The sequence below is a fragment of the Homalodisca vitripennis genome, chromosome 8, assembly GCF_021130785.1.
Source record: "Homalodisca vitripennis isolate AUS2020 chromosome 8, UT_GWSS_2.1, whole genome shotgun sequence".
Lineage (NCBI taxonomy): Eukaryota > Metazoa > Arthropoda > Insecta > Hemiptera > Cicadellidae > Homalodisca > Homalodisca vitripennis.
Window position 1 is genome coordinate 65187404 of NC_060214.1, and position 26742 is coordinate 65214145.

The 26742-nt window shown below is 34.9% G+C and overlaps 1 protein-coding gene across 2 annotated transcripts; it reads left to right on the plus strand.

Annotated features, from left to right (window-relative positions):
• The first annotated feature begins 5576 nt into the window (after positions 1–5576).
• On the plus strand, positions 5577–26637 carry LOC124367649 (putative inorganic phosphate cotransporter). 2 transcript variants are annotated; one of them, XM_046824638.1, is made up of 8 exons: positions 5577–5656; positions 5931–6061; positions 7254–7484; positions 13505–13592; positions 16773–16996; positions 21972–22121; positions 23411–23543; positions 26138–26637. In XM_046824638.1, exons 1-8 carry the CDS (start codon positions 5611–5613, stop codon positions 26527–26529), a joined length of 1395 nt encoding a protein of 464 aa, XP_046680594.1. In that variant the 5' UTR covers positions 5577–5610; the 3' UTR covers positions 26530–26637. The 2 variants fall into 2 exon arrangements, with proteins under 2 accessions (XP_046680594.1, XP_046680595.1); XM_046824639.1 differs by having other exon boundaries at positions 5578–5656; positions 5931–6074.
• The last annotated feature ends 105 nt before the right edge of the window (positions 26638–26742 follow it).

The window sequence follows — 26742 nt, forward strand, 5'->3', positions numbered from 1 at the left end:
AGTTACTACAACGAGGTCGTTTTTGCGTGGCGTGTAAAACATGGCAAAAACGGCAACGATCCACGCCACTATTGGCCGGACACCAACAGACTTCTTTGCTCCTCTTGCATTGTAAATAATGCAGTGCGCAGTCCGTTTTTTCTTGCTCTTCTTGCTATGACATAATCGATGGTGTCACCTATATTGATGGTCTTAGACTCTACAATAGAATCTCAAGGTTATAATTTTTTCGTATCCTTCTTTTCGGAAGGTCTTACTTCACTAACTGGATCTTAAGGCCCCGACCTAGCTGTACGATAAAAAGTCTGTCGTTTACGCACCCGACGTCAAAATCAATGTCCACGATACCCTCGAAGTGATGATGACAACGACAAAACATGACGCATGTAGTGCGAAAGATATTTTGATTCTTGTCACTGCTGTTTCCGCGATCAAAGAAGAACGTTTCTCTTCGGTTATAAAAACTGGCAACACCGCGTCGCACACCCAGCTATGGTACGCTCGTTTAAAGCGCTTTCTAGCGTCTCAAGCATTTTATAGTGCTGACGAATTTATGGTTTTCGACTGGGTGACCGCGTACGTACACTTGCAAGACTGACAACCGGCGTTGGAAAATGGGAAAATTGCTATGAATGAATGTAGTGTGACTGAAAATGCTGTATGTTCTGACAGTATTACTGCATAAGAAATACTGTATGAGAGTTTGATATGGAATGCTTGCTCAAATTTTAGAAAAAAAGTATGACCATTTCTATAAATATTTTAATGTCCTGGCCTATTGCAAAATTCCAATTCAAAACATTTGAATTAGGATTTAAAGTAAAATTAATGCCACAATCAAAAAGTCAAAACATCTCGTAAATTGTTTATGTTACAAACGTAGCGTTACTGGATTGGATGATCCTGATAATTCTTAAAATACAACACCAAAGCGGGGCTGTTGATTTGGATTGAAATGGAAGAAGGAAAAGGGTCCGGAAAAAAATATCCGAGAAAACAAATATGACTACGACCCGTATTCCAACATAAAAACTTCAACCAAAAATACAAGGGGAAACCCCCACCTACATGCTAGCTATTCCTAAGACTAAACCTTTATTTCTATGAAATAAAATAAAATTTGTTCTTTATAGATTTATTGAATACTTTTATACACATATTTACGTAATTAATACGTACTTGCGGACAAATAAACCAGGTTAGTCTACGGCCGAAACTAGAGCCAATTTCAGTTGTCCACATTAACCTCGCTTAAGTATGTGATGGTATTGAACACAAAAATCAACCACATGTATTCATTATGATAGTCAATAAGTATAGAGTACACATAAGGATAGACTATTAAACAATGAAGTAAATGTGTATAGTTTTATTAATATTGAAAAGAAATATGAGTCCTTGAATGGTTCTATGTGTGTAACTAGGTAGGAGTACACTAAACCACATGTCACGTGACATGCCACGCTGAAATTACACGCACAGTTTCAAGTCTATAGTTTGAATTCTTTAGATGTTGATATGCATTCTGTTCATATCACAAAATCTTCCAGCCCACTCAGTAATAAACTTCAATGATATATCATTCTTGTCTATGTAGAAATCCAGTTTCATTCAAAATTAAAGTATACAGTTTGGAAGGAAACGTTATCGAGATATCCTGTGGATAGTTAGGATTCATATAGTATCAGCCAAATTGCATAGAGGGACATGTCTTTCGTCAAAAAGGACGTTGCCTAAGTGTACATGATCTTACATCCAAAGATTTCAAGTCCACACCTCCAGTTTGTTCTTGAGATTTCCAATGGAAAAGGACGCACAGACAGACACGGTATCCGCAAAACCTTTAATTATGGCGCGAATCAAAATATACAGAATTTCAAGTTTATAGCTGAGTTCAGTCACGATATATCACTTCGACTTATGGACTTTGCTAAGCCCAATCCTATGGAGGGACCATCATGGAACTGTATCTTGTCTCTATACAAATACATTTTTGCAAAGGAGTAGCGAAGGACCCAATAGAACATAACGAAACTCTTACCAACCAATCCACTAAATATCATATGTTATAATATCATGAGTGTACATAATCATTCTACGATTTTCTCGTTCTAGTCATGAGACCCACGTGAAAATGTTCACATCACTCAGCCAAATCCCAAGGTTGTATACATGCACCGTCATCAAACTCGATGTTACTCAAATTGAAATAAAACTGTATGCAAAATTTAGACTATAGGTCAGTTGTTTTCCGTGATATTACCACTCATTACCTCCATCCGCCCTCCAACACTGCAGCCGCAGGCCCTAAAGTAATAACACAGAGAAACGAAGCTAATGCACGTCTGGCGAAAATAAACAGATTCCAAATTAACGTGGCAGGCATGGGATGTTAAGTCCAATTTTTAATCCGTATCTTGGTAAAATAATGATAGACTTCGTTTCTTGAAAACATTTTCCTTATTACTACGAATATAAATTAGGAGTAGATAATTTAAAATGGGTTTAATTGCCAAAAATAAAGATTTCTATCAAATAAACAGAGTTACGAGTTATGTAAAGAACAATTTTTATTTTGGACCTCTAACTAATCGCTAGCGGCTTTTGGGTCAATGTTCCACGTAGTACTGCATGTAGGAGAAGTGGATCTGATGGTCATCTTTTTCAGGGGTGTTTATATTTGTTAATGTTGGCACATTAACAGTTGCAGGAGAACTAGTTCTTAATCTTCTTGTCCAAAAATATCTGGTCATGAACTTCCTCCTCCTCAAGCCCAATCTGAAAATACCAAAGCCGTGGAATCTGCAAATACAAACAGTTGTTTCACAAGTTTATTTTCAATATACGTAATTTAAATTACATACTAGTTATTCACAATTAAAACTATGTGTAAATTAAAGAAGTGGTCCAAGCATTCTTTCCCGGACTACACCACGGCTTGCAACAATTTTAAGGGATAAACCTATGACTTTAATAATTCTGTTGGATACTGTAAATGAAGAACATATTTTAAAAAATCTTTTGAATAAACTTTCGCGACTTTTAATACGGGTTATTAAGATTTTTACACAAGTATTTACCATTAACAAAGCTAGCACATGCGTGAGTCGTGTCTCCTCCTATTCTTCCTTTTCCATCTGAGATCTGCAAATTTACACATTGTAATAACAAATAACCCCTATTTTCTTAAGTACTATCATGGATAAATTTCTGATTTTAACACTCCAAAATTGTGCTACCAATAGCGCTAACAACAACAATGACATGTATGATGTCAACGAGAAAGCAAAGCACTGTTGTTGTAACATGTATCAGCACAAGTAAGAGGAAAATTTTGTTTTATTTTTGCATGAATGGTTATACACAAAGTTGTGGAAGGGGTGTTATGTACACTCCGTATGATCGTATCCAGCTTAAGCGCCCCTGACCTAACGCCCGTGGCTTCTTACCCAACTCGCCCCAGTACAAGGTCCCGGCCCTGGAAGTGACTATATTGTCTTCACTGGAGTCTCTATCTCCATACATGACACATATATGTCCAGTCACTAAAGGTTTTATGTCGTAAGTTATTAATGAAAACCTGACACTAGATGCTAGACCACTCCTAAAGTTGCATGGCCTCCAAAAGATCAAAAACTACGTCTTCGTAGCTTTCCATCTTAGCTAACAAAGTATACATATAAGAGATATTTATTTTTGCTTCCATTAATGAACACTGAACTTTTATAACGGCCCCAATTCAAACCAAGTGTAGTGGGCTTCAGGAACGATAGTGAATTGTAATTAATCCTTCGCTAGTCCTAAGAGACTTTCTTAAATTTATGAATATTTCATAAATATTAAATAACATTAGAAAACATGTACATGTAATAATGAAGTTTTTACGGTGTTTCGGTTAAAAGTACTGCAATCAAATTATACTGGAAATTGCTTAACCTTTAATTTATAATATGCAGTTTATTTACTTTTAAATATAAATCATTAAGTTTTAATTACTAAAAAATGTTTTTCGTAATTTCTTTATTTCGACTTACTGATACTGAAAGATGTTACGGAATCCGGGCAAACTTAAGGTGTTGTCTTCGTGTACAGTTTTATATATTTAGTTCTACGATTGTTCCAATGATTTCAGTAGTTTTCAGAAATTTCATAACTATAATTTTTTTTTTAATTACATGTTACAAGACTAGTTATGGAACAAGGACGTAGCCAGCGAGGGATCCAAGGGGGTCCGGACTCCTAAATTTTTAAATTTTCAAATTTGCATTTCGTTTTCCAGAAGATAGACATTGAACAAATTTACAACTTTTGACCTACCAAGTAGGTCATGGTAGCCTACCTTAGAAATTGCACTTTCCTAAAATAACCTTTACGCTGCTTGCGGAGTCAGGATATCTGGACGGGTAAGATTGAGGGTAGGGGCTACCTCTTAACCATGAAGATCCATGAGGAAGAATTTTGGGCATTAATCTCAGTCATGTCTCCTGAGAAGAAGGAGAAGCCAGCTATGAACCAGACTCCAGTAAAACACGGGGTGGCAAACATTTATGTTTAGGCAACTGCCATTGACACTTAGGGTACCCCACCAACTCCAACAGTCATCCCTCACAGTAGACTAGACCTATCAATCTGCTCTTGCACCCCAGTATTTCGATATTTGTGGTTAGTGATGTGCCCCTCATGGACATCACTTGGGTTGCCCCTAGATTTAAGTAACACATCAGTTTTTGCTGTACCCAGTTGTAGATTCAACTGGTAGTTATAAACCAGCTAGAAGTGAACCCTCCTGGGGACAGTGGTAAGGTTAACAACATTTATTTTGATACAAAATTATTTAATTAAGTACTTTATGACTAAACAGAAGTCATACATCCAGATCACGCTTTAGCTGTTCTAAGTTTTGAAAAGCCTGATGGAAAAAAAAATCTTGTAAAAGGAACTAATAGTTGAAAGGGTTTACAGTAATGCCTATGGCCATCAATGCTGGGCAGCATCAAAGTTTAGAACCATAAAAGCCAAAGCGAGCTCTTAATGGGTGGTCTCTGTTTTGTAAGAAAGTAACATAATTTGTTACTAAATATGGTTTAAGATGTTGCATTTACATTAATTGTATAATGTATTATGTTATCACTATATAGTCTATGTCTTGTTGTATTATATTTTGTTTCCTCGTTATTTATTATAACTGTCTAAATTATTATGTAACTTTACAAGCAAAAAATTTCTGGTTGCTAAACTAAATACAATAAAAATAGCTATTGCAATCAATAAACAGGAATAAAAATTAGAAAGTGTGACGAAGTGCCACAAAGCTTAAATAAGTACTGTATGTGATATTTATATTATCCTAACCCTCGCGCACACTTTTGTGTGCTTGTGTATCGCAAAATTGTAAGCTTTATAAAATTTGTTGAATAAAAGGTTGTTGACTTTGACTTTGACATTATAGAGCAATTGAAATAAAATTAAACTGTGTTGTCTGAGATATGTAACTAATGAATCATATCTTATCAAATAATTGTGTCAATTTATTGAAGTGTCAGTGTAATGTCAATATTCTTTAAAGTAAATAAACAAATTATTAACCTTAGTCTTAAAATAAGTTAAATTATGTATGATATGTGTGTTCTTCTTGGGATGTGTGAATTTAATATGAGTGTGTAACAAATGTTATTACTATTTAAATACATTGTGGTCTATTATCATTACTAAGCTTTCAAAATTCATAAACATTTACAATTAAGTTTATTTAAATTGAGCATTGAAATATTGATAGTAAAAAAATACACAATAAAATTGAAATTATGTAACACAAATTGTAATATATAGTAAACTAAATTGTTTTTTATTAGTAAACTCTATTACTTAATCAATTTTACCCAGCTAACTCTGAATAAATTCCTCCAATAGCATTGACGACTTTGTTTCAGGTTTTGGGTCTCGGCACTGCCAAGCCTTTATGACATTTCTATGTTTGGTTCTTGCTTACTCGATGCGGGTCAACCTCTCCGTAGGCATTGTGGCCATGACAGACAGCAAGGGCTCCAATCCGGACTTCATGGTAATTGATTCAGGTACTATGATACTATAATTAAAGGTTAAATATCTTAAAAGTGTTTTTTAAACTTTTTATTTATTTCTTCTTTTAGAAATTTCAAAATGTATTGATTTTGGAGTTTTAAAGAGAAATGCCCATGCGTGGCTTTCAGAATTTGATCTACTTGAATGAACATGACACCACACTAAAATATATAACTCTTGCTTTGTAATAGGCGAACAATAAGTGTTCTAAGTATTAATATTGTGTATAAATACAGGTACAAGCGGACAACATATATTATCATACGTGTTCTTGAGACACACGTTACTGTTACAACTAAAGAGATATTTCCAGTTAATAATTGTGTATTACAGTTAGTTAGGTATTTTTTAATCCAATTTTTATTTTGTACATTGAAAATTGTGTAGTAGCCTATTTGTTTAGAGAGCCCAACTTTTCCGATCTGGTTCTGATTCTAATGTGCCAAAATCCACTTATAAACTCATCTAATTTTCATTAAGAGTTCAAAAGCCTCCTATAGGTACTGATGCAAGACAAGAGATGCAAGTTTTCCAGCTTCTAGACATCCTCAGTCGACTAACACAAGCCAGATTAACATTGTGAACATTCTGTCACTTTTGGAGGCTTTAGAGGTCAAGAATTTCTGAGTTACCTTCATTGAGCGAGCTGAATTTCTTCGGCCTAGTTCTCCTTCCAATTTATTACAATTTCTTGAGTACTCATCATCACCATCCTCTACAGGTGTGTTAGACACCCACCAGAGAGACCTGATACAAGTTTCCTACTTGTCTACTTGTGAAAGCTGTGATAGCTGGTAAACATTCTTTACTTCCCTATCATACAGTTTCTTAACAAATTTTAACTCCAACAAGAGTTATTTATCTAGACAGGTTAGAGCCAGGCAGGATCCTGCAGGGGAAGACTATTCTTCCCACGTTACATACTTGAAATTTAGTAACTTGTTAGAAAAAAATATTGCCATCTCTCATATTCAATTCTTGACAGATGTGAATTGGTTATTCTGAGCCTAAACGTAATTTAAAAAATGTTAAGCAATTGGTTACCATTCCATTTTTTGAAAGTAGAACCTTCCGAACACTGTGTAAGTTTTCCATGAGTAGTTTGTTGTAATGCTTATTTTAGTTATAGAACCATTAGATTTATTGAAAGAGAGAAATATTTTGTTCTGCAGGTTCTACCATGGAGCACAACTCGACAAGGTATCATCCTGAGTTCATTCTTCTGGGGTTACCTGATCACCCAAATCCCGGCAGGTCACATGGCACGCAAGTTTGGCCCTAAGTACTTACTGTTCGGCGCGATGTTGGTGTGCTCTGTGTTCACACTGCTGAGTCCGTTCATAGCAGAGAACTGTAGTTGGATGTACTTTTGCCTGACCAGGGTGGTTCAGGGACTTGCCCAGGTAACAGGATTCTCAATATTGGATCAATTTTGAAATGATAATTTTTTCAAAAGCACAATGAATAGTAATAGTACCACTGTTGCATATTTTTGATCCTGAGATCAATTTGTTTTGGGGATTCCCTGATCAGTTGGTATATTCTCTGCACAGCAAAACATATAGAGTGCCTATCGGAGATTGAGAAAAACAGAGACCAACTCTCCTCAAACATCTAAAATTAAATCTTATTTTAACTAACAGTTTTAGTATTAAATCAAAGTTATTATAATGATAAAAATCACAGAAAACATTCATAAAAAGATGATTACAGCCATATGTTGGGATATTGTATTTAACGTCACATGAATGATAAGGCAGTTAGTAATACTGCACACTGATATTAAATAATCCTCTATAGTCTAGTAGTACATCAATTGGTAATGAGCTATAATCTTACTGCTTATAGTCAGTTTTAAGTAGGGTTAACTTTTTTGGTAGATTTTGTATATAAAATTAGCATTTTACAATTTTTTTCATGGCAGCACAGAAGATTTCTACATAACTTCATCAAATATGACTGAACATATAAATATCTCTGCTAAATTCATTTGCTAGTTTGGTATTCAAATTTATTGTAATATGGTGGCCGTTCCATTTCGAACGTTGTTAGTAACGTTTTACAAATTGATAAATATATATGTTATTGTCAAATGCAACTTTTTATATGGTTTTTATTTAGTTTGTGTTAGATTTAAGTAAATTATTAACATTTTTCAATAGAAGTATCTTTTAAAGTAGAAAAATTAGTTTTTTTTGTTTTAAAGTAACTTGTTTTATATTGTTGGTTATAAATTATATTACTATAAAACACAGCATAACCATAAAGCATGAGTAAAGTTTGCAAAATTTAGAATAAAAAAGAACGTAGTTTGTAGTAATTCTGTAACCTATTGTCATGTGAACCTTTAAGTGAGTATGTAAAAGTGAATATGTTGTCATGCATAAATTAAATTGGAGTGTAATGTTTATTGTGTTGGCTGCAATTGAGCAGAGCTGGAGGAGAATCGACCATGTCTTGAAATGCTAGATCCGGGAGTATGAGAACAGATTTTTCATATTTATACTGGAGTTGTAGGGGAATCTGTCATGTTCTGATATGCTGGACACGGGAATGCTAAGGGTTAAGATTCTTTTTCTGGAGACAAGAAATATAGAAAAGTTTTGGCATTTAAATTAGTATTGGAGGGCATATTGTAATCAGATCTACTGAAAAACTGATGATTAAAGATAAAGATATGAAACGTTGAAGAATTAATTTCCATAAATCATAAAAAAACTAAGTTTTCTCAAGTCTTAACTCGTCTACAATAAATACATGTTGTATAAAATTACATTTTTATCTTGGGTAGTTTTTCCTTGGAATCATTACAAAATTGCTCAAAATTCCTACTATAGCTACCTATAATTCTTGTGAAGTCTTTACAAAATCTTAAAAATATGTTATTTTAGTCTTCAAAAAAGTTATTAAGAATCAAAAAATCTAACCAAACTAATTGTTTCTTAAATATTTAAATGTTTAAAATATGCCTTAACCCTTTGCAATCAGGAGACCACTAATGTGGCCAAAACTTATCTCTCGCTCAGCTCGGATGGAGTCTCAGGTGGTTGTCCTCTCAGTTTGCTGGGCCACATAGTGGCCGGCTGTGTTCTGCGTCACCACTTGGGGCTTGTGTAACCATGTATGTCACTTTTACTTACATTTAAATAGCAGTATTTGACCTTCGGCTCTTTAAATGACAAAATTTTCAGATTATTTACAAAGTTTATTAGTTTCACGATTAAAACTTTATCAATTGGTTATCAATTATTTGCTTTTAATCGAACCAAGTAATATGTAGTTTAAGTTCGGTTTTAAAAGTATTTTTATTTGCAGAATAAAAATACATTCAGTCTCAAGTATATCAAGAGAATATAAACTTCCATATTTTGAGCTTCGTTTCCACGAAATGCATTAGTATTTTAATACATTCATAGGATATACAGGGTGGCGCAGAGAAACGGGAAATTTTTAAACAATCATAATAAACCAATGAATTGTACAAACAACTTTTTAATGCTTAAAATGTGTTAGGCAAGAGTGGAAATTACATGAGAAATGTTAGAAATAACAATAAAGTTAAAGTCCCTTTTTAAAAATAGCATCAGTTAAGTGCTGTCCATTGCGCCTAACAAATTCATTCAATCGATTTCGAAACTTATCATTGTCCGATGCAATGCGTTCTCTGGGATATTGGCGACATGTTCTTCAATCTGAGTCTTGAGCTCAAAAAGATTTCTTGGCCTAGTCTGGTACACAACTCTCTTTAGATGTCCCCATAGAAAGAAGTCGCATACTGAGAGGTCTGGAGACCGTGGAGGCCAAGTGACATTAGGGTTCCTTGAAATTATGCGCTCCCCAAACAAACGCCTCAGTGCTGTCTTTGACAGATTGGCAGTGTGTGAGGTGGCTCCATCCTGTTGAAATGTCAATATCTGAAAAAGCATTAAGCCGTGGAGCAAAAAATGTCTCCAGCATATAAATGCAACGTTCAGATGTGACAGTTACAGTGGAACCATTACCATCCTCAAAGAAGTAAGGTCCAATTATCCCTCGACAAGACACTGCACACCATAAAGTAACTTTAAGGCTGTGTAACGGACGTTGATGAAGTTCACCAAGATTTCTGCGAGCCCAGTAACGCATGCTCTGTTTATTGGCCATTTAAATGAAATTGGGCCTCATGAGACATGCAATATAGAGATTTTAGCAGCTTTGACCCAGAAAAAGTTGTAAGCGAGATAGCGGCTTGTGACTGGGATGATATATTGAACGAACAAGACGTTGATATTGTGGAGGCATGGATAACAAATAATATTAGGAAAGTATATGACAAAAATGCCCCTGTAGTATGTAAGAAAGTGTCCAAGAAAAAAGCCCCATGGCGAAACGATGACATCCGAAAGATGACGAAGGTTAAAAATAAGTTGCGAAATAGATATTGGAAGTACAGGCATATAGATGACTGGGAGAGATATAAAGAAATAAGAAACCGATTGAATAATATGATCAGAATGGCAAAAAAGAGATTTTTTTCTGATAAGCTTTCCTCTTCAAAAAATCCAAAGGAGTTCTGGACATGCCTTAAGAAAAATGATATTGTAGAAACAAGGGTTTACTCGAACATTCCACCTGAACTTAAAGCGCATGAGATCAATGAATACTTTATAAACATGGGAGCTGGCCCAAAGATTGATAAAAGCGTATGGGAATTTTTTGCAACCAATGGCCGAGAAGAAATCAGAGATAAATTTAAGTTTTACGCTGTCAGTAAAAGAGACGTTATTTCGGCAATGAATGAAATAAAATCTAAAGCTGTGGGCAGCGATGAAATTTCGATTGACATGATCAAGTCAGTGAGCCCCTACGCAGTCAAAGCCATTACACACCTGGTAAACGTTTCCCTAGTTGGCAGCATGTTTCCAAAGTCATGGAAAACAAGTATTGTTTGGCCAATACCGAAAGGGCAAGCTGCCAATCAGGTAGACCAGCTAAGGCCAATTTCAATACTCCCAGCCATGTCTAAGATACTGGAAAAGATTGCCATTCGACAAATAGACAGTTTTATGAAAACATCAGATATTTTACCGAAGCTGCAATCGGGCTTCAGGCGCAATCATAGTACATGTACAGCCCTGACAAATCTTTTCAGTGATATGATTGACGCCAAAGACAAGGGTAAATATAACTCCATTGTTATGTTGGATTATTCTTAAGGACTCTGATTCAATGGATCATGAGATGCTTTTAGCGAAGATGAGCTATTATGGCTTTGACTTGAACGTAGTCAATTGGATAAGGCCATACTTAGACTCCAGGCTGCAGGTGACGCGTTTAGGGAGTGAAACGTCAACCCCGCTTGTGAAGTATCGAGGCATTCCTCAAGGTAGTTGCCTAGGGCCTATTCTGTTCAATATGTACACAGCCGATATGCCAAGCTGTGTGCAAAATTGCACAGTTCATTTGTATGCTGACGACTCGCAGCTGCATTTGTCTTATGAGCCATCGCAGATGGTGTCAGCCATTGATATGATCAATGTTGACCTTGAAAAAATATTGGGGTGGTCAATGGCGAATGGGCTGAAACTAAACATAGGCAAGTGCACTGTGTTGCATACGGCGCCACACAACATTGTGCAGTCTCTCAGTGAAAGAGGAGTGATGGTGAGGCTTGATGGCCAGAGTTTGGCCTGTATTTGATAGGGCGAGGACTCTTGGCGTTGTGCTAGACAGCGGCCTCACTTTCTCTGACCATGTCACACATGCCTGTCAACGAGCACTCGGTAGACTGAGGGGACTCTACAGATTTAGAGATCTTCTGCCTGAGTCTGCGAAGCTACGTATCATGCAGTCACTAGTCCTGTCCGTTTTCACCTATTGTTTCCCAGCCTATGGGAATAGCATTTTTGGAGAAGACATGCATCGCATTCAGAAGTTGCAAAACTCTGCAATCCATTTCATTTTTAATTTGAAACGATTTGAGAATGTCTCTCCTTACAGAGATGCCGCTGGGATGATGTCGGTAGAGACCGTCTGCAGGGTCATGACGTGCTGCATGGTCCACAAGGCTCTTGTTAATCAGGAGCCTCAGTACCTTAGTGAGAAGCTCTTATTTCGGGATGAGGTGTCTCAGCGCAGAACCTGCCATGGGAATCTTCTTCACTTTTCCAAAGTTAGGCTGGAGTTGGAAAGGAGGAGCTTCTCTTATTTTTGTACAACGACCTCCCACCAAACGTGAAACAATGTTCAATAGCTACATTTAAGAATAAGACGAGGAAGAATTTGCTTAATGTATAGATTTTCTTTATTTATTTGTATTTCATTTTCATGTATATGTTGTATGTGACGATAGTTGTTCTGAAAAGCAGTTGTTCTTTATGTAACTGAGAAACGCTTGATGAAAATAAAGACAACATTATTATTATTATCCAAAGATTTTCAAGGAAATTTGCGTCCTCATTGATTTTAGTCAGTTGCTGTTCACAAAATTGTAAGCGTAATTCACCGTCATTTGGTTTTAGAGCTTGAACAATCTGAAGCTTGTAAGGATGAACCTGCAGGCCGTGCAATATTCTTTGCACACTCCGATGCTCAAGTCAATGATGAGGCGATTTTTTCGTATAGAACGACGCAGACTCCTTTCCACTGTGACTCGCACTGCATTAACATTTTTTGGGGTTCGAACAGTCACTATACGCCCAGGAGGTTATTTCTTTAAGATCGAACCAGTCTCTTCAAAATTCCGAACCCATGACGATATGGCATGTGAAGAAGGAACTCGACCGCGGGGAGAAATATCATAATGCTGTCGGAACACTTGTTGTGCAGATGTTACACTGTCACCATTTTTGTTATACGCTCTCACGGCAATGGCACGCTCCACAGCACTCCACTGCTCCATGCTTAAATGACCGTTACTACTTGGCGTCATGACTTCTGTCCCCCACTCCTACGAAACTTACAGGTGTACCAACAACAACTTCAAAATTTCCCATTTCTCTGCGCCACCCTGTACTATAGCAGCTACAGTAACACTGACACTCGAATAAAAAACAATTTGAATGATGATTTCTAAAGTATGTGCTGTAAATAGAGAAATGTTAATAAAATTACTTACTATTTGCCTGAGGGATTACAGCAATTTCCAACCACAACTGGATAAGAATTGAATTTTATAACTGCACAGTAATGTGAGCCACATGTCGTGCTGAATGGCGAAACAGTAAGTGCCACTAAGTGTGGCCCGCCAAGCTGAGGGACAGGACGTGGTCATAAATAAATGACCTGACGCAGAGAACACCCATGGACCCATTGTGGCCAGGCGATCTGAGAGGGCAATCATATCAATTTAATGCAGATCGGAAAGGGTTAAATTATATACACAAAATAGTCATTAATCATAAATATATTAACCAAATAAATAAATAATAAATTATATTTTCAGGGATTTTTCTTTCCCTGTGTCAACACCCACATGGCGAAATGGGCACCACCACCAGAAAGAAGTAGAATATTCTCTTTTGTTTTTGGAGGTAAGTTTTAGTTCTGTATTTACTTATATAATACATTATTATATTTATTTTTAATTATTTGTTTTTGTAATTAGCAGTACCAATGTCATTGTCTAATTGATTTAGTTGAAATCTTGTTTCATGTAAATAAATTAGTAGAGCCAATTTCTAGTTTATTACTATATAAAATACATTGAGAAATATCATCATGGATGTTATGTCGTTTGTGGTAAACGTCGACGTAACCTCGCGAAGCACGATGTTAGCACTACTGTATGTCTGGCTGCCATCGCTTAGCGCCCTAGTCAACCAAGTGATTTAGAAGAAATCATTTCTTTTGAAAGACTTTCATCTTACAATAGTATAACTGGCATTTAGATAGCAAACAAAGATCATTTTATGATGACAATGAATTTTTGGATGGACAATGGAGCAGAGACATGGATTATAGATAAACAGGCAGAAAAGAGATTGGTTACATTCGAGAATAAAATTTTGAGGAAAATTTTCGGACCTATTAGAGATGGAGATGGATGGAGAATCAGGCACAACCAAGAAATCAGAGAGATGTTTCAATCTCCAGACGTTGTAGGAGAAGCAAAGAGCAAGAGACTTCGGTGGGCAGGCCATGTGATGAGGAAGGAGGATGATAAATTGATTAAAGAGGTTTGGAAACACAATCCAGTTGGAAGAAGACCTCGAGGTAGGTAGACCCAAAAATCGCTGGAAGGACCAGGTGGAGAAGGACTTGCGGAAATTGAGAGCGGGTCAGGGGGATTGTGAAGACAGGGAGAGATGGAGGCAGCTGGTTGGCGAGGCCAAATACCACCTAGGGTATCCATGGCCATGGGAGTAAGAGTAAGAGTAAGTAAGTAATGAATTTTTGGATAAGACTTTGGATTGGATAACATTTAAATTTTAACTTGTTTTTGATTTAAGAATGCAATGCTCAACACTCTCATAAAATTCTTTATTCACAAAACATCAAGAGTTGTGAAGGCATCATTTATGGATATCGATATTAATATGAATTAAAGTCATAATTGTTTCAGTTGGTATCATGAATCATGATGTAGATAATCTTGCAGTGAGGAGAAAGGTCTCTGTGATGGTGTGTCATCGAGCTTTCTCTTGAGTATCTTCCCTCAGAGGTTTCTTATTTCAGCTGGTAAATGGTTTGACAATTTTGAGCTGATGGCTTCTTTTTGAATAATGAAAGGTGGTTTGTAAGAAGGGTTTACTCGGATCTATGCTGGGTGCCATATCCATGCAGATCGTGATGGCAGGGCAATTCTTTACTATCAGCATATAGGTGCACAATTGACAAAAAGATTATGCAAGGAGAATTGTTAATATCTTGATGTCATCTAGCCCCATGTTGTTTGCCCTGGTTTTTATGCTCATACAAGTCTACAGATGGCACCACAACAGGCCTACGGCCTAGTTAACCAGCGAGAGGTAGTTGATGCCACGTAACGACACAAATACGTAAAATAAGTACTTTAGACTGAATAAAATAATGTGAGTGTCAACAAAATTTAATCACAACTAATTTATAATTCATTGTGGTTAGCTCAGGATGGATTATAATGACTATAAATATAATAGGTTATATCCTAACATCAATTTAATCCAAATTCTTTTGGTCTTAATGGTTATGGTGACATGTTTCGAAGATTAACTTTCATTGTCAGACCTCAGTAGCCATGGTCTTGTCCAATACACCACAAACCTTCTTATTATGAATTGACGGTAGGGTATAACCTATTATAATTTTAGACAAGTAATTTAACATATAAGGTTAAATATATAATTTGAAAACTAGGTAATTTTCATGGCAATATTGATACAGCCATGTTTATGTTGTATTTGATTTAACGCTAGATTGAGCTATCTACAATTGCAGGATTGTTGCATCATCTGTTAAATAGAAGTGTATTATATCATAAGTTTTATCTTGTAATCTTCATTTAAACTTTTTTATTGTTCAACTAGGTTTATATTTCATATTTTTATGTTTCTCTGAATATTGAATTTTATGTTTAATGGCAATAAAGAACGTTATGTCAATTCTCTCAGTGCTGAAACTGAAAAATTATACACCAAGAAAATCCAGGTCAAATGATGAATAAGCATGTGCTTACTTGATTTCTTCGGCTTTGCATATCCTTATTATTTTACTGCTATAAAGTTCATTAACTCAGTGATAAGAAATTAGCAAAAAATTCTATACAAACATCTCAGAGATAAAAATCTAAATTACTTGAATTTTATACGAGTTCTTCTCAAAGTCAAATTAACACACTTTGGTGCATTATCAATTAACATATGTCCAACTACAGAAGTTGTCAATCTGTAACTGTTTCTTCTTTGAGACATATGAGAGGTATCATCCATAAAATGGAATATAAACTGTTTTAGCAGTATTCATAATTTTGTTTTCTAACAAACTAAATTAATGTATACACAGCTACTAATGAGACATACAGCACTCTTGAAAAAGACCAATTGCCAAAGACCTTAGCTAGTTCATTCCGTTTACGGAAAAACCAAAGTGACTGTAAAATTTGTGTAGTAGTTTTTTCTTGATGTTGAAACGTGAAGGCTTACAAATTAATGATGTTTAACACAAGGTTGTGCCAACTACTTCCTTAAGAGCACTTTCAAATCTAGCTATCATACTAAAACTATTTAATTTTATTTGAGCATCCTCCAAAGCCACTTAAAATGGTTTGTTATACTGTAGATATCTGCAGTCATTCAGGAAAAACCCCTTTTTGTATTTATTGGTTTGTTTAGCTTTTGTCTATCCCTATTAAATTAACCCAACATAAAAAAAAACAATTTGAAGTGTGTTTGTAAATGTTATTAGTCATATCCTTCTATATATCTCTCTACTGTGTATAAATGAGTGTAGAGTGTGTATTTTCCTTAAAATGTGACACCCTGAAAGAGAATTTTTAAACTAGCTGTGACTTTTGAGTTTTGGTTACAATTAAAGTTGAGTAGCATACTGGTGAAACATTGTCATTTTATCGTTTCCTAATGAAGTATTCTTGATCCTCCAATTTTTTTAAAATAACTATAGAACTTAAAGGACATATATTATGAATTTAATCATAATGTTTACAGTCTATACAATTCTGTCTACTGGAGACATTGTCAATACTAAATGTAACTTTTTAATTGTTTTCTATGTAGGCACCCAGTTAGGTACTGTGGTCACGCTGTTCGTAGCCGGGTATCTGGCTGCAGGTCCATGGGGTTGGCCCAGTATCTTTTACAGCACTGGACTGTGTGGTGTGTTGTGGGCAGTGGCCTGGCTATTTTTAGGTGCCAATTCCCCGGACACCCATCCTTCCATCAGTGACAGCGAGCGGGAATACATCAAGGCAGCCCTTGTTAGCAGCTCAGATCAAAGCAGTGTAAGTAATTAAAATATATTTTTTCTGTCTACTTAAAGCTCAATATGTATAGAAAGTATCGCCAAATTATTCTTTACACTATTATCCTGTTGTCAGTTTGGGAAATCCAAAACTGAAGAATATTTGCTTAGAAAATATAACTAGGTAGTCATGAAAATTCAAATGATTCAAACACAAGGTCTAAAATAACTAAAAGCATTTCTTTTTTAAAGTTGAAACAACTTTCATGGTGCCAGATGGGGATGAAAATAATAATTAAAAACCTTTATTCTCACATACAATCCATGTTGAGTTTTTTCTATTTAGGACAAAAAGATGAGGAAACCCCTCATAGCACCATAGATGAGTGACAGGATATGCAGGATGGATGAGATTGGTGTTAGGGTCCATCTCCAGTCAAGATCACATGAGGAGGGTTAATGTGTATTATTTCAATAATTTTAACTTGAAAGAAGGGGGGCCGTGCTATGTTCTTAACTCTTTCCAGTCAAGTCAGGCGAGGAAAGTCAAACTCCTTCATGTTTAGGATCTTAAAAGCCTTTACATTTAAGGGAGCTCCACCCACTGTGACAGTCAGCTAGATTTATCGATTACGAGTCAAATGGTCCAGCAAGCCTTTCAGGGGAAAGGCATGTCTCCAACTTCAGTAAATTTCTGGATCATCCATTTTTTAAATGCTCATGTTTTGATTGAAAGTGATCTACCAGCTATGTTCTGGTCAACCTTCCTCAACACGAACCCACAAAATAATCAAACGTGTGAGGCTTGTGATAAAACCGGACAATCGCTTAGCAGTGCACTAGATGGAGGAAGATTGGGGTGTATCAAGTCCTAAATTCTGTCTGAGGAATTAGGTTTGAAACGAGTGAATGTGAATTTCATCCCAAAATTGCTCATAAAAAGGAATGGAAATCGCACAAGACATGTATGAAACCATAACAAACAACTCTGACGTCTGGCTGTTCCCGAAATTGAAGGCAGAACTTGTAAAATACTGAGGGTAGATTTTACAACTTATTTCTCAAAGTGAAAAGTTCGTTTGAAGAAGTAAATTATGTCCAATGGAAAGTACTTTAAAGAAGCTAAAGTTTGGTTCTGATCAGTAAGCTAGTTTTTCAGAAATATCTAAATTTTCAATTGTGGTCCTGCTTTTCCCCACATGGTCACTCAGTAATATTGTGTTTTTCATTTATCATGATAAACTTTTAGATTTTTCCTTTATAAACTATTTACACCACAGTCTGATCTAATCTAATAGCATAACTCATCCAAACCTAACTGACATAGCTATTGTTATCAATCAAGGTTAGGTTAGGTAGTGTCTATAAAATTAAAAGTGGTAGGCTATATACAGAGTGAGTTTTATGTCCTGGCACACCTGGATATAATTTAAACGGTCCGAGATATCTATGTGAAACCTTGACCCTACCTTAATAGGTAGGGTCTATAATTAGCATATTTTTTTAATTTTTCAAGTTGTTGTAAAATTTTGCCCCCCTTTTCTAAAGGAGGGTGAAGGGGGGCAACTAAACATTTTCAAATACAAACCCCTATCATGCGACCCCTCATTTTAAAGGGAATAAAAAAAGAAATCCAATAATGCAAACTAGAGGTCTCTACGTTTATTTTAACAGATTTTATGACAAATTTACAATTGAGTAAAGGGGGGATAAGGGGGGGCAACTAAACATTTTCAAATACAAACCCCTAACATGTGACCCCTCATTTTAAAGGGAATAAAAAAATAAATCCAATAATCCAAACTAGAGGTCTCTACATTTATTTTAACAGATTTATGAGAAATTTACAATAATAAAATCAGTAACTGTCTTGTCCTGTTTATCGTAACATGAGTCAACACTAACGCAAATTCTAAAAACAGTTACTTGTTTTAATGTAGCAGGTGTTCAAACTGTTCACCTTCGGCTGTTTGACAGTGTGCTAGACGTGTGTAAAAACTTGAGACATGATAGGGGTTTGTATTTGAAAATGTGTTAGTTGCTCCCCTTTACTCAACTGTAAATTTGTCATAAAATATGTTAAAATAAACGTAGAGACCTCTAGTTTGCATTATTGGATTTATTTTTTTATTCGCTTTAAAATGAGGGGTCACATGATAGGGGTTTGTATTTGAAAATGTTTAGTTGCCCCCCTTTACCCCCCTTTAGAAAAGGGGGGCAAAATTTTCAACAACTTGAAAAATTAAAAAAATATGTTATAATAGGTAGGGTCAAGGTTTCACATATATATCTCGGGCCGTTTAATTTATATCCAGGTGTGCCAGGACATAAAACTCACTCTGTATATATAATGGAAAATGTCTATGCTTTTTACAAGCACTAGAGTTACAAATTTTGTACATATGCTATAGGAAATAAACACAAAGGCTGCTTGATGTTTCTTACAAAACTTTTGCAATTTATTTATTTACCACAGTAAGGCTAATGATCTCTAATATAGAACAATTTATTGAACAAATTGAAATCAAAGCTTTTTTCCTGGCTTTCAGCTTTGCAAACTTGTTTATAATGTCAGAAAAGTCTGTACCGAAAGTTAAGTTTTTTCACAACACAACAATATTAGAGAATTTTGTTTCTCTTGTTAAATAGTTCTTCTCTTCACATTCTTGACACAGGATTAGCAGAAAACCCTCTTTTCGTAGTACAGTCAGTGATGGGTAAAAATCCTGAAGGACACTTCAAGATTGGGAAATCTAGTTTACAGATAATTTTTTGAAATGTAATCATATAAAATCATCAATATGATAAAAAAGAAAATGATTGAAAGAAATTCTAGAACAACTCTCTATCCTACTAAATGTAAAGAATCCGAAAAATCGACAACAATTTAACTACAGAAATTACTAAAAGTTTAAAAAATCATGCCAATATTAATTTATCGTCAAATTCCAAAATTAAAGGAGGCCTACCCTACTAAAGGAGTCCAGATGTTCTATACAGATGGTTCATGCCTTGAATCTAGGGCAGGATTTGGTATTTACGGACCAGGAGTTGGGAAAACACACCACGGTCTTCCAAGCGGAAGTCATGGCAATAGAATTATGTGCCAGAAGACTCATACAAATGAGGCCAAAAGGAGCAGAATACTTAGTCCTATCTGACATCCAGGCTGCAGTAAAGGCACTTCACTCCAGTTCGTTTGACTCAAAAGCAGTTTGGGAATGCAAGAATGCTCTGGTAGAACTGGCGAAGAACAGAGTGACATTCAGTTGGGTGCGGGGCCTTGAGGCATTATGTGCCCCTGGGCATTCATGGAAACAAAAAAGCAGATACCCTTGCCAAAAAAGGTCCAGAATCCCTTATGGTAGAGCCTGAGCAAGGCTGTGGAGTAGCCTTCTCTTACAGCAAAGCTCTCGTAAATGATTGGGAAAAGAAGATTAGATCCAATAACTGGATTAGGGCCTCAGGATTAAGACAATAAAAAATGTTTATCTCTCCTTATGCTAAACGGTGAGCATCTATCCTAGAACAAAGTAAGGAGGATATAAGATTTGTTGTAGGGATGCTGACAGAACATGGCCTCCTTAGAAAACATCTTATGAAGGTGGGTCTTAATCGGACTGATGAATGCAGATTCTGTTAAGAAGCAGAAGAATTAGTGGAACATATGGCTAAACTGTTCTGCCATATCTAAAAGTAGGAACAAATTTCAAGGGGTATATCTTCTCAGTCCCAAGGACATCAGAGAACAGGAGCCCTCACATTTGATTGGCTTCTGTAAAAGTCTCAGATTTTGAGGGCACAAACATAAGTAAGGGAGGGGCAAAGGTCCTTTTAGGACTACGTGCAGGGACTACCGTCACTTTTCCTCAGAATAAATCGTTGTGGCAAGGTGCTTCAGCGAATGCACCAGTCTACCGATTTGGTGTTGCAGAACAGAAGATACAGTGCTGCCACTACAGCCATGTCGGTGTCGCCTTCACCAACACTTAACAATATTATGAGCGATAAAGTTATATGTAAAAAAACATAAGTTTGTGTTTTTAGTTTACGTGTACTTAATATAACTCCAGTTATTTTTTTAATGATTCATGTCGACTATACTTTGAATATTATTTTAACGTACCTTTCTTTATTATTTAATAAATTTAATAATTTTTTCTTTAACCCCAAATTTTGCGTCCCCTAAAATTTGGCACCCTGGGCAGATGTCCAGTGTGTCCATTTATAGCCCGGGGATGCAACTGAAAATTTACATGAGTCCTTGGTTAACATATCCCAAAGCTACATGCAGACCATAATAATTTATTTAAACACTATTTTCAATTTGTTTACATTTATAGTTTAAAAAGCCTAGAGTAAGCTTGATATAACACCACTTCTTACTTCAATCTTTTCTGCAACCCCTGTTGAGCGCAGTATAAAATATCCAGGTCAGAAAATTAAGGATTTAGTAAAAATATACTTTTAACTGTATGTTTTAGGCAACATCAATTATGCTCCGTACTGTAATGCAGATATCAAAGGCAAAACTTACTATCTAGCTTTTACTGTAAATTTAAATACTGTTATCATCTTAGTTGTTTTATGACAGACGTAGACTCTTCGGACTTTTGTATTTGTGTATATTTTCTTGTTGAGGGAAACAAGGTAGAATCAACTATGGCATAAATATAGACCTGAGTAAATTACAATTGCTATAATTGTACACTTTTTGACGTATTTTCTTGATCATGGCAACTTGACAAACTCAACATTAGTGCTGGAAATATAATTCACTCGAACCAGAAGTGCTTATTTGAAATTGTGTGCGAACCTGCTAGTTATTGATACAAATGATTAAACTGTTATACATTGATGCAGACATTAATTTATTACACATTAAAAATTAGATATTTATCTACACAGCTGACCATCACATAGACCACAATGCACGAATTGTCTTCATTAATGGAACTGAGATGGCATTTGAAAACTACAATGGCATTTGCAATTAACTAGAATATCTGTTCCAGACGATGCGAACTCCTTGGAGGGATATAGTGACCTCAGTGCCATTGTGGGCCTTGCTGATTGCACATCTGGGTCAAAACTGGGGCTTCTGGATGCTGCTGACCATGCTCCCCAACTACCTGAGCCATGTCCTCGGTTTCAACATCAAGAGTGTACGCTGCGTTTTATCATAATTGATAAAGTTTTGTATAAAACAAATGAAATATTACTTCTTGTTAGATAACTCAGTATTTGTTTTCCAACAACCATTTAGTTTGTTATGTCTTGAATAAAATTATTAATATGATATAACCTTATGTTATAACACAACGGTACTAGTCTTTTCTAACTTAAACCTTAATTTACGGATGTATATGTTCAAGAAATTTGATATTAATTTGAAAAAAAGAGCTGTATGAACTAGCTGGTTGATTATTGCTTTTGACGTTGTACTAAACTTGAAATGTGGTTCTTAATTTACAAGCAAATTGAAACCAAAGAATCAAGGTAAAAGTTAAAAATGACTTGGGCCAAATCTAATAAAGTTGCAAAAAAGATGAAATCGCACTAGAGTGAAATATATGGTTTCAAACTGTGTTCACCAGAATTATGAAAAATAAATAAAAAAATATACTATTCAAAATTGATAGTATTGATGTCAGTGATTCTGGCACTTTTGGCATTATTACGAACCATTGCTCATAGCAATCCTCAACACTAAAAGGGTTAATTAATAACAGAGGTGATATAAAATTTATTGCACAAAAATATTAATACAGTTTTCCTAAGTCTATTTCAATTTATCATTAATTTGAACTGGTAGTAAAGTGATTTGCAACATAATTGAAATATCAATTCAGTTTCATTATGATAAAATAGTTACTTTTGTTGACTACCTCATAAAAATAAGACAAAAAAGTTACATTTCTAATAAAATCTTTACATGTAATATAATATGTTTCTTCTTTTTTGTGTAGTATTTAAATGTATGTGTGCTCATTTACAACAATTAAGTAATTAGTGATATTATTTTATTTTATTGAATCAGGAAATAAAACAAAGGTGTTATGTTATCTTTCCAGAAAATTAAAAATATAAATGTCAAAAATAAATTGATCATTATGCTACTTGTGTGGGCACACTATTAACTTCATTGCCATTTCTTAAAAAAATATTTTAACCTTAATCATTTCAGGTGTTAATATTCAGTATATGTTCATAGTAAATTTTAATTATGTAATTAAAATGTTTAAAATTTGATTTACTTTGGCTTTGAATTAATAGTTGTTGTATTTAGAAGAATCTTTAGACTGCAATGCGTTTTGGAGAATATTTAGAATCTTGCAGAACTTATTAACAATAAAACAATATGTACCATGTTTTAATTACTAACAGAATAAAATTATGGTTTAAAGTTAATTATTGATTATGTATCGTTATAAATTTGTCATTTATTTTACAGAACGGACTATTTTCATCTATACCATACATGGTGATGTGGAGTCTGACGATTGTGTTCTCTTGGATAGCTGACTACATCAACGAGAAGCGCCTGCTACCCCTCAATGTTTCCAGAAAGATGTGGAACACCATCGGTAAAATATTTTCACCATTGTACTCGTCCATTTATAGTAAAATGTTGAGCAAATAAGTAGGCTCAAAGTTGCTGTGTCTGAGAGCTCTGTTAGCTGGAGTATGTAAAAAAATTAACTCTATTAAGGAAAGAAACAGGATTTTTTCGGACATTTGCTATTGTTCAGTGAAACAAAAATTCAGTAACACTACATTTCGAGATCTGCAATCTGATCTCTTCTTCAGGAGTCTTTTAAGGAGTCGATAAGTAAATAGACTGCTAGCTCTTAGATGATTAAAGAGCGGTTGTTGGAAAAACAGCTAAGAAATTTGCAAGAGTTCTGTAAAATATGTTTAGTTCTTTCTAGTATGATAAAACTAAGCATTATGGTATAACTTTTGCTAAAAATGTACTGTAAATTTTTTTTTTCAAAGTTTTTTCAAACTGAGAACAATTGAAGGTATTGATGATTTTTTTTCCATTTTGTAACTAGGAAAATAATTTTATATTTAATATTCTGCACTCAGCCACTGGAATTTGTGGAGAGAACTTTGAATAAGTAGTCTCAGAATTGTCAATGCTGATTAAAACTTCTTTTTTATTAATACGATTTTGATCGCATTTTGCTTTTTTCATACAAATTTGGATACCAATTTGGAGATTGGATTTTGGACACTAATCATATTTCAAGATGATCTGTATTACTGAAAGTCTCAATACCAATATTAAGTTAATTTTTTAGTAAAGTTAATGCAGTGGTTCATTCACATGCAACCATAGAATTTCCAAACCAAGATGGCGAACACTCAAGAGTAAATAGACAAGTGCTCCTCTTATATGTGAAGATTTTAGTGGGTTAAACAAAAAAATATACCTTCTAACTACTCACCATATGATCAATACAGCAGTAAGAAAGAATTTTTATCTACAAACAAATATTTTGTATAGTAAAACCACTGTCAACATTTACCAAATTACAAAGGTTACTTTTCTGAGAATTATTTCTAAAATGCAAAACTTGTATTGTAATATAAGAAAAGCGTTAATTTTTCTAAATAGAATTCTTTTACCACTGAAACTAAAAAATGTGTTATAATGAAGAACGGAAACAAGCCCATTTAGTTACAGTTGTTGACAACACTGCTGCAGATGACTGTGCAAACATAGCACATTCCATAGCTGATGTACCACACAATACTGATGCAGTTACATCAGCAGACCTATCAAGTGTTGACAGCAGTACAAACTGAATCTGTACTGTTGATGTTTAGATATGGCACTTGATTACCTATTGATCAAGTAACGTTATACAATCTTAATTTGACCTAGTGATTTAAAAACAGATAACTGGAACCACCAACCCAGTGTAGTATTTCTTATCTCCGGTACTTACCATAATATTGACATAAATACATTTTATTGCTATCATAATAACAAAGAAATTACTTTTAAAGTACCCTCAAAATGTCCATGTGGCATATGTGCTACATGGGTCAAGCATTACTTATTGAAGCTTGTCATTATAAGATATCACATTACTGCCCTGGTTTTATTGTGCAACATCACATTTTACTGTTATTGTTTCTGTAGTTCATTCTTAATTTTTTATTAGTTTTAGTTGTTAAATGGTAATAAAATTTATGTGTTGTATGTTTACAGCTGAGTTTCGCTATTGTGAGCTTATGAAAAAAAAAAAAAAAAAATAATAATACAGGGTCTCAGAAAAAGTATGCCGGGATTTTGAACGACCATTGTTTGAAAACTATTCACGATAACTAAACGATTTAAACATCAAATTGAAGTTGAAATAACTTAAGTTTGTTTTCCATGTAGTATGGGTAGCTATTGTGACTGACACGCCAGTCACGAGCATGATGTTTATGGCACAAAAGAAGGTGCAGTATGTTCTGTGGCAGCTGTAGCCTTCGCCGATCCAAAGTATTAACAAGGTTAAACGATTTCAACTTTCCAATGCTACTTTACCAAGCACCAAAATGATGATGTGAGATTTATTCATTTATTGAATAAAAGTTTTACATTGTGTTTACATTCTTTAGCAGAGCTATAAACATAATAAACATGTAAATTGTCACAGTCAACAATAAATAAAAAGAATGAGAAATCAAAAGTACAAATTACACTTTTGCTCAAAAACATTATTCAAAGCAAATAAGAAATATAAATAGATAAATTAAGTATTCAAGTACTCTTCAACAGACTAATATGCCCGGTTTATGAGGTAGCATTTTAAGGAATTTTTGAATTAGATATTCATTTTTTAAAGATTCTGGCAACTTATTGTAAAATTTTAATGCAGAATAATACACCCCTTCCTCATAGAGTTTTAACCGATGAACAGGATAGTGTAGTATTTAATTCCTTGTATTGTAATGGTGAAATACTTGATTTTTATGGAACTGTTCACTATTAGATTTGTGAAATCTTAAAACTTACAAATGTTAAGTTTAATAGATTGAAAGATTAAAAGTACAAATTGATCCTACACTATCCTCTTATCATGAATCAAATTTAGTTACATTACCACTAAAGAAGCAGCTTTAGAATGTATGTAGTGATGAGCTTGTCATATAAAAATTGGATTACGTGATGTTCCAGCACACTGGGGTGGTGCGGCAGCTCTCGTGGCATTGTCCCTGATCTCCACCAGTGTCACAGGAGCGGTCGTGCTTTTGACTGTCTCAGTGGCACTCAATGCTGGCGTTTACACAGGCTTCCTGACCAACCACCTGGATCTGTCACCCAACTTTGCTGGGCTGCTCATGGGCATTACCAACGGCATGGCCAACGTAACCTCTATCTTGAGCCCCATGATCACCGGCTTCATAGTTTCTGACCAGGTGTGCAAATTATGTTACAGACAAATTATGTTACAATTGGGACACAAAAAGTTTCAAAGATACCGTGATTTTTGTTACACAAGGGAAAAATTCACTAGAATCCTTGTAAGCTTGAATCTGAATGTGGGAGTAATATTTAGATCTAAGTAGGTGGATGTTTTTGGAGGAGGAAGAAGGATATGGGTATTTAAGAGGTAGACTGGTTATCCCGTTTTCCTCATCAGGTACTCGGAACAACATTTGGCACTTTAAAACAGAGGATAATTCAAACCATAAATTAATAATTTTTATTTTATCTCAAATTGTTGTTAATTGCTATGCAGTCATAAACTGCTTACACATAATGGGTTGAACATCATTTGA